Source organism: Ranitomeya variabilis, chromosome 8, assembly GCF_051348905.1.
Source record: "Ranitomeya variabilis isolate aRanVar5 chromosome 8, aRanVar5.hap1, whole genome shotgun sequence".
Classification (NCBI taxonomy): domain Eukaryota; kingdom Metazoa; phylum Chordata; class Amphibia; order Anura; family Dendrobatidae; genus Ranitomeya; species Ranitomeya variabilis.
This window is the reverse complement of record NC_135239.1, coordinates 35,199,031-35,208,468: the sequence shown is the minus strand read 5'-3', so window position 1 is coordinate 35,208,468 and position 9,438 is coordinate 35,199,031. Positions and strand designations below refer to the sequence as shown.

Genomic DNA, 9,438 nt, shown 5'->3' with positions numbered 1-9,438 from the left:
ATTAATTTTGTGAGGTAAAATATTTCACTGACTTTTTTAAAAAATATTTTACCTCACAAAATGTATCCTCTGCGATCTCCTGCTGTAATGTCAGTATTGTCTTTTGCTTCCTCCCCTGCCCAGGAGCTGTGGTATGTTCGGTACACGGTCAGACACAGACAATTTTTAAAATGAACTTTTGATTTGTGGGAAAACCCCTTTAAAAAGCAAATATCAACGCCAACATGGCTCCTCATAAAAAAGTACGCCAGTGACAATGAAAGGAAAGCAGCAAAGGCACAAGGTCGAAGACAGCAAAGGGCAAATGAGACTCTTGAAGAGCAACAGCATCGCTGGGACAAAAACAATGCATAAAAGTGTAGGCGTCAAGCATATGAGTCCCCTGATGCAAGAGTCATTAGATTATCACAGGATGCCATTAGGCAACAACAGCACGCATGCCTGCCCCCATCATGACATTACCACCATCACGATGCGATAGCATTGGGCCTCCATCTAGTGTTACATAATTTGCCTAAAAATTTCAGGCATATGTAAAAATGACTCACAAAATTTAGCCAACTTAAAAAAAAAAAAAAAAATTGCAATTGGCTGCAAATATCTGGTAAATGAAGATTAAGCCCACATTGGTGAAAAAAACCCTAACAAGTACATAAAATAGAATTAAACAAAATAAAAAAAAAAAAAAAAGTGTAAATCAATACCACCCACCAAAAACAAGAAGAAAAATAAAAAAAAGTTAAAATGCAGTCATGAATTAGACCCATGAAGTACAGGTGGGCTTGGGTACTTGAGGTTTCCAAATAACCCTTATGCCACACGAGAGGCGACCCATACTGTAATTGGATGCCCCTGAACATCAAATTAATTATTATTATTTTTAAGTAGAACGCAAAAACAAAAAATTGTGAAATTATTGGTCGTTTTATTAAAGGTTATTATGACTATTAACAAGTTAGGGAATTTTCTATAGATACCGGGCGGCAGAGACTCGGCTGAGGTCCTAAGATCACGGGATTAGTTCAATCACTGCTGCGAAATAAATCTGCGCTGGAAGTTATTTCAATCCATTAGTGTTGAGAAGACATCAGATTACGACAGGTTGTTCGAAGCAAAGTCCCCGACATGTCCCAGCATTTCACCGGGGTCACATTCATACAAATATATACATGCCGTACAATGCCTGCATAGGAATTAAGGGGGACATTATTCTTTTATTCTTGAGTAGGAAAAAAAACCCAGCAGTTGTGGATGGTCCTTTAAGAGTCAGCAGATGGCATCGGAGAGTTGGCATCTGCTGTGCGGGTGAGATCCGTCGGTGTTCGGACACGGGATCTCTTCACAGCTTGGCCTTCATCGGCTGCAGCTGCAGATTCTGCAACTTCATGGCCAGGCCCATGTTTCCAGTGATTTTCAGCTTGCCCTGGAAGAAAGCCTGAGAGGCACAAACCAAATTAGTAAAAGAGGTCAATGCAAATCGCAAAATGTCACCAAGAGTGGAGTTTAAAAAAATAAATAAATAAAAAACCTGCTGAAAAATGGCAGCCGTGACGGCCGCATCAGATCCCTATTGTGTTCCCACACTGCTGCACCTAAAGCCCAAAAATCCTTTGCCCAATGTATGACCCGTTCTAGAGGTCATCTCTGGATTATAAGCACTTGCTATTCTCACTACATGCTGGATTTTTCACAACTTCTAATGGTACATCATTCCCCGGCTCTCCTCACCAAACCCCATCTGTGCCACCTACAGACCAGTCGTGCCCGGGGTCCACTGTAAAGGTGGGTTTACTTTACACCATCTGCGGCTTAAAACCACCAATCGTCTAGATATTTGCCCATCAGCAATCATTTGATCGCCTTTTTTTCCTTTTTTTGTTTTTACACAGGTCGACCACGGAATGATCAGTAACTGCTCATTTAGTGCACAATAGACTCATTTTCGGCTGCACATCTGTTTACGCAAAACACTGTGCTGCCAAGGATAAGCAGTCAGAAAAATCATTTCACCCGACAAGCGTTTTTACACTTGTCAGGTGATTGGCAGCTTGTTCACACTATTGTTGTGTCATCTGCAAAGTGTTTGTATGTTCTCCCCATGTTTGTGTGGGTTTCTCCAGTTTCCTCCCACGCTCCCCCCACGTTTGCGTGGGTTTCCTCAAGTTTCCTCCCACACTCCCATGTTTGCGTGGGTTTCCTCCAGTTTCCTCCCACACTCCCCCCATGTTTGCATGGGTTTCCTCCACTTCCTCCCACACTCCCCCCATGTTTGCGTGTGTTTCCTCCAGTTTTCTCCCACACTCCCCCCATGTTTGCGTGGGTTTCCTCCAGTTTCCTCCCACACTCCCCCCATGTTTGCGTGGGTTTCCTCCAGTGTTCTCCCACACTCCCCCCATGTTTGCGTGAGTTTCCTCCTGCTTCCTCCCACACTCCCCCCATGTTTGCGTGGGTTTCCTCCAGTTTCCTCCCACACTCCCCCCCATGTTTGCATGTGTTTCCTCCAGTTTCCTCCCACACTCCCCCCATGTTTGCGTGGGTTTCCTCATGTTTCCTCCCACACTCCAAATGCATACTGATAGGGAATTTAGAACATGAGACCCAGTGGGGTCAGTGCCGATTAATGTCTGTAATGCGCTGTGGAATTAATGGCGCTATAAGTGTGAGTTAACTACATTTATGAAAAACTTTTAAACATTTATACAAAATGTCACAAAATTATTCCTGTAGGAGTCGGCATAAAAACGTGTATGGAACAGTTCTCCCTAGATCAAAGAAGAGCCAAATATTTCAAACATGGCGCTACACTTCTCCAATACGGCCAGAAATAAAATGGATTTCAGAAATTCCTCTCATGATGAATTTCGCCCTTTAATTCTTGGCCAACTAGACAATATATGAATGGATACAAGGTGTAGAGCGCCATACGTAGAGCGCACGCGTTTATAAATGGTAGCCTGCATTCTGCAGCAGGAAATATAAATTCCGCATCAATCTGCAATACAAGTGAGCAGATTACTTCGGTTTTTTTTTGTTTTTTTTAAAAGGGACTCAGATTTCTAAATTTGCAGTCATTCCACCGTACTTACTGTCTGTGGATTGATCTTGCCGGTCATCAGAGCTAGCAGATCAGAGTCGGCCATTGTGATTGTACAGTCAGCTTTCTTATCTGCAACACAAACCATCCCCCCAAAAAAATTAAATAAAAATTTAAAATTCAGATCTGAAAAAAGTGTCATTATAAAAAACATTTTGATTTTATGAATATGATATTTACAGGCAACTTTGCAAATACATTTTTGGACACCTGGGGCACATGCACACAGTTCTGCACATGCACGGACCCTATGGTCTTATACTATAGGCCGATAAGTATCTTGCATGCAGTTATGTGATGCAGCAGCTGATGGAATATGACTTTTTTTGTTACATATTTTTTATATGCAAAAATAATAATAATAATATACGGTAATATATATATATATATATATATATATTATATATATATATATATACAGTATTTATATTATATCTCTCTTTGAGGGTACCATGTTCTAGATCCATACTGTGCGGGTCCTTACCCGAGTTGTAGGCCACAGAGCCTTTGCCATTCTTCACATCAACCACCCAAGTTGCTTCTTTTCCATTAGGTCCATCCTTCACCTTAAAGGCAAAGACACCTCCAATTTTCTTAACAAACTGCTCCCCTTCCTGCAAGATGAAGAATAACAAGTGACAAAAAAATAAATAAATAAATGGGAAAAATTAAAAATATTTGAATGTTTTTTTTTCTCCTTTATTCTTGCAGATCTACTTCATTTTACATTTCTCCTGCAATACACAAGCATGCCTCAATAAAGTAGAATTTATGAGTTATTCCAGGTCGCTGGACCCTCTTATCAGAGGGCGGTTTCACCGATTAGTAAAATGATCTTTGATCCCATCGGCAGGAATGTTTTTTTTCTGCAGCTTCGGTTGTGGAATTTGCACCTTTTATTCAGCTCTGACCAAGAAATGTGACATAAGAGCTTAAAGAGAGGTCTGGTCTAGCGTCTCTGCACTACTTTATTTCACCTGTGGAGGCGCTGTTGAGGAACAGTGCTTTTTATTTGCCTCAATTTCCTTAAAGGGGGTTGTCCACTACTAAAACAACCCCTTCTTAAACTAAATGTTGGGCACCAATAAAATAATAAAGCCTATACTCACCTACCAGGCCTGCGCTGTTCCGGCCGTGTCGGCACTCACAGTCTTTATTATTTTATCAGGGGGAACATTTTACTTTAAGAAGTGGTCGTTCTAATAGTGAACAGCCCCTTTAAAGAGGACTCGTCACTTGCCAGTAATACGTAGATTATTTTATTACCTGGAGTAAATGCCATATCTCAGGAAAGGAGGGGTACGGGAGAAAAAGGAAAGCAACGCTGAATTCAGAGGAACAGTGGCATTTACACCATGTAAAAAAATATGAATAAAAAATAAAATTTACATATTTTTGGCAATGACAAGTCTCCTTTAAAGCACCACTCTGGCAATTTTTTTTTATTTTTATTTTTTAAATTTCACTGCTGGAGTGGTAGCAATATACTTTGCAGTTGCCGTCTTCTTCAGTCCTCGATGCTGCTCCGGTCATCTCCTGCTAGTTGCGACCTGATGGATGCTCAGGTCTTGATTCAACGAGGTTCTTATAAACTTACATTGAGAATTTGTGTCAGTTAGTAGCAGTCAGTCAGGAGCTGAAATTTGAAGATGGTGGAGCAGGACCTGAGAGGTGCCGGGAACAGCAGAAGGTGGCGGCCGGTAAGTATTTTACAAATTACAGCTGTGGCTAGATAGGGAAGAGGGGCAGCAGCGCATTAAGACTTTACTTGGACATAAGTAGGGAATAATGATGAGCAAATGTGCTCGGATAAGGTGTTATCTGAGCATGCTAACCGAGTGTCTTTCGGCGTGCTTGAAAACTATGTTTGAGTCCCCGCAGCTGTTAGGCAATCCTTGCATGTGTTGTGGCTGTCAAACAGCCGCGAGACATGCAGCCGCAGGGACTCAAGCACATTATTCGAGCATACCGAAGACACTCGTTTAGCACACGAGCATGCTCAGATAACACCTTGTCTGAGCATACTAGCTCATCACTAGTAGGAAACCATCTAAAAAGTTAGGAAACTTTTTTTTTTTTTTTTACATAATCATATTTCAAGAATGACAAACTAACAAAAACCACAATAGTAAGTCACTGACCTGTTCCAATTTCTTCTCAATTTCTTTGAATACATACTGGGCTTTAAATCCGTCCTCGGCACTGGTTGGATTCAGTCGAATACGGGAAGAACTGAAGAGACAGAAGGTATTGCAAGAGACGTCAAAAGCAATAAAAAATGATTTTGGGGAGATGTCAAAAGTAAAAGAAAAGTCAAAAGATGCTATAGGATTTTTACAGGATGAAAATGATGAAATGGTAAAAAAGGATGTTGAGAAGGCCGAACTTTTAAATTCCTATTTTGCATCTGTTTTCTCTCAGAAAGGAAATGTAACATCAACTGATCTTCACTGTCCTATTAAAAGAATAGAAGAATCCAGGATATCTATAAACAGAAAGATAGTGAGGAAACACTTAGCTAACAAATGAATTCAGGTCGCCAGGTCCAGATGAATTACACCACAGAGTACTGAAGGAGATAGCAGAAGAAATTTTTGAACCACTCTCCATAATCTTTGAAAATTCTTGGAGAACAGGAGAAGAGCAAATGTTGTTCCTATCTTCAAAAAAGGGGAAGAAGGTGGACCCAGGGAACTACAGGCCGGCAAGTCTGACTTCTATGCCAGGAAAGATCTTTGAACAAATTATTAAACAACATGTATGTAAGTACTTGGATAAGAATGAAGTGATTAACCAGAGCCAGCATGGGTTTGTAACTAATAAGTCATGTCAGACTAACTTAATGTCCTTCTATGGCAGAATCACTGACTGGGTGGATCAGGGAAATGCTGTAGATATAGTATATCTTGACTTCAGTAAAGCATTTGACAAAGTATCTCCCACAATCCTTATTGAAAAAATGTCAAAGTATGGAATGGACAAGGCAATTGTTAGTTGGATTTATTATTGCCATTATTGATTGGACCCAAAGAGTGGTCGTAAATGGCTGCACATCCAGTTGGAAGAATGTCTCAAGTGGGGTAACACAGGGTTCTGTCCTGAGCCCTGCATTGTTCAACATCTTTATCAATGATTTATATGAAGAAATTGAGGGTAAACTGATTACATTTGCTGATGACACAAAGCTAGGAGGGATAGCTAATACTAGAGAAGAGAGAGAGGATTCCAAAAGATATAAATACACTGGAGCAGTGGGCAGCAACTAACAGAATGGTTTTTAACAGGGTAAAATGCAAAGTACTACATCTGGGTAATAAAATGAAAAAAACATACAGAATGGGAGGAATAGAACTAAGCAACAGCATGTGTGAAAAAGACTTAGGTATACTAATAGATCAGAGACTGCACATGAGTAAACAAGGTGATGTAGCAGCAAAAAAGGCAAATACAATTCTGGGATGTATTAACAGAAGCATACAGTCTAGATCACGCAAAGTCATTATTGCCCTCTACTCCTCTTTGGTCAGACCTCATCTGGAATACTGTGTCCAGTTTTGGGCACCAAGACATAAACAAACTGGAGCAAGTTCAGAGAAAAGCAAACAGGATGGTGACCGGTCTGCAAACAATGTCATATGAGGAACGGTTACAGGATCTGGGAATGTTTAGCTTGCAAAAAAGAAGACTGAGAGGAGACTTAATAGCTGTCTACAAATATCTCAAGGGCTGTCACATTGTAGAAGGATCATCATTATTCATATTTGCACAAGGAAAGACTAGAAGCAATGGGATGAAACTGAATGGGAGGAGACGCAGATTAGATATTAGAAAAAACTTTTTGACAGTTAGGATGATCAATAAGTGGAACAGGCTGACACAAGAAGTGGTGAGTTCTCCTTCAATGGAAGTCTTCAAACAGAGGCTGGACAGACATCTGTCTGGGATGGTTTAGTGAATCCTGCTTTGAGCAGGGGGTTGGACCAGATGACCCAGGAGCTCCCTTCCAACTTTACTATTCAAGGATTCTATTATTTATAGGCAGGGCAGTATCACAATAGTACACAGCTTATACCCCTCCGTACTCAGCGGCAAAACTATGGATGTTTTTACTGTGAATCGGCGCAGTTTATTGGTTGAGCAGAATTTACAGGTTACTCTCCTCCATGAGAAAAAGGACCGGACATGCTGGACTTCAACTCGCATTCCTTTTCTTGTCAGGGTAACGTACTTAGCTCTTCCCATTCAGAACATATGCATGCTCAGCCAAACTGAGTGTGCATGGACATTGGGAAGGGAGGCTAAACCAAATCTGATTTACTCACCCTACACAGGTCCAGTGATGCCTCTCTGTACCTGCAGCTGGTCTTTGTTGACATGTTACAGTGCACATGACCTCTGCAGACAATCACTGATCTTAGCAGCGATGGTGATGTAGATGGCACTGCTGAACCCAGTGATCAGCTGCAGCGGTCATGTGCACTATAGCGGTGAGGTTACTTCAGCAGTAAACACAGACTGGTGGCAGCATCGAAGAGGTATTGCTGGACCTGAGGAGGGCGAGTAACATAGATTTCATTATTATTTTTTCAGGTCTACGGGCAGATAAGATGGTAAAGCAAAAAACCCTTTATTATGAAACTTATGGTTTTTGAAAAAAATGTTACAGTCATGAAGAAAGTCCCATTTCTGCGCCCCTTAGAGATCCGCAGGCAGAACACGGAGCTTTGGATGCTAAAGTCCATGGTTACCCAATAGTCCCCGACGGCCGGCACCGACAGCTGCAGTCAGCGACCGACTGGGCTATTAACTCCTTCTCATTGTGGCACATTTTTCATTTTTGTGGCCTTTTGTTTTTTTACCCTCCCTTTCTTCTATGAACCATATCTTTTTTTTTTTGTCTTTCAACATTGCCATGCAAAGGAGTTTTTTTTTGTGTGGAGGGACGAGTTATAGTTTGCAGTGACTTAACCATTTAATGTGCTAAGTACAGGAAGGGGGGAAATCCAAGTGGGATAAAATGAAAAAAAAAAAAAAAAAAAGAAGCTTATATATTATACATTCCCCCCTGACAGTGTTTATTTTTTTAAGTTCTTTTAAACTTTAGTGATTAATAAATAAAAAATAAATAAATTAAAATATTAGGCTGGATTGCCATTTTCAAGACCTGCTGATCTTAAAAAAAATAAAGATTGGTGGAAATGCAACCTGCCATGACACTTTCCATTGAGAAAATGGCCTAGACCGTGAGCGTAGATACATTTATTGCAAGCTCAATAAAGAATACTGCAGGAAGCTGAAACAAGTGATAACAGAGAGCAATAGCACTCGGGGGTTGAAAATGGAGAGAGGATAAACTGCACTATTCCTTTATGTATGGGATCTGTAGGTAGAAGAACATCTCGTGATGTGAAGATCGGTGTTAGTAAGTGGCCACATCACTATAGATCTCCGATATCGCCATTTCCCAGAATGCATCACTTTCGCGGGGTCATTGTCTCCTCTCCCTGCCGGGATCATTGACCTTCCAGGCGCGGTGTGTGTACAGGGCGCGATCTGCGCAGAACACGCATGGCAATAACGTATATATTCACTATACAGCTGAGATTACACGAATATAACATAAGAGTTACATGACATGAGAACTCACAATATTACACAATAGTGACATTATTATTAGGGCAGATCCCTTACCTCGCTGCTGCATCTGGAAATCCCATCTTGTACAACGTAACCACAACGGCTCCCCCAAGTCCAATGTTGTGCTGCAGGGCGAGCTTGGCTCCTGGTACCTGTCTCTTCCCGGCCTGATGTCTGAGCTGCCAGCAGAGCTCTGCACACTGAGCCAGGCCTGCGGAGACACAAGAGGTGGAGAGGAGGCTGAGCTTCCGGCTCTAGGGCGCCCTCTACCTGCTGAGAGGCACAACTGCAACTCAGCCACTTAACCCCTCACTGCCCAGCACAGAAACTCATTTTTTGTTGTTTACTGAGGTCATTCCCGGAGAGGCTTCATTTGGCAAAAAAAAAAAAAAAAAACTATCAAGGCCAATTCCACTATGCAAAAACTACATAATTTTTTTTTTTTCTTGCATGACAACCGTGCCAGCTGATCTCAATAAGGTGCATTCACAAGTATTGTCCGTGTTGCACGGGTGCGCGGAGCCGGCAATCACATGGACATGTGCTGTGGGACCAATGTTATTGAATAGGGCAGTTTGGATTATGTTTTTTCACCTGGACCAAGAGCCAAAACCATCATAGCCTGCACTAAATTTCTTATGTTTTTTGAGACTCATGCATTTCAAGTTTATGGCTGTGCAAAAATACTCATATCCCTATGTATCATC

The 9,438-nt window shown here is 41.3% G+C and overlaps 1 protein-coding gene across 1 annotated transcript in view; it reads right to left on the bottom strand.

The window, feature by feature from the left end:
* Nucleotides 1-905: 905 nt before the first annotated feature.
* SCP2 (sterol carrier protein 2) overlaps nucleotides 906-9,438 on the bottom strand; it is a 36,451-nt gene continuing 27,918 nt past the window's right edge. Inside the window, exons 12-16 of the mRNA XM_077278645.1 lie at nucleotides 8,786-8,942; nucleotides 5,236-5,326; nucleotides 3,579-3,708; nucleotides 3,087-3,166; nucleotides 906-1,435 (exon numbers count right to left, since the gene is read on the bottom strand). Coding sequence (XP_077134760.1) covers nucleotides 1,340-1,435; nucleotides 3,087-3,166; nucleotides 3,579-3,708; nucleotides 5,236-5,326; nucleotides 8,786-8,942 — 554 coding nt within the window. The 3' untranslated portion in view covers nucleotides 906-1,339. The remainder of the gene's footprint in view (nucleotides 1,436-3,086; nucleotides 3,167-3,578; nucleotides 3,709-5,235; nucleotides 5,327-8,785; nucleotides 8,943-9,438) is intronic.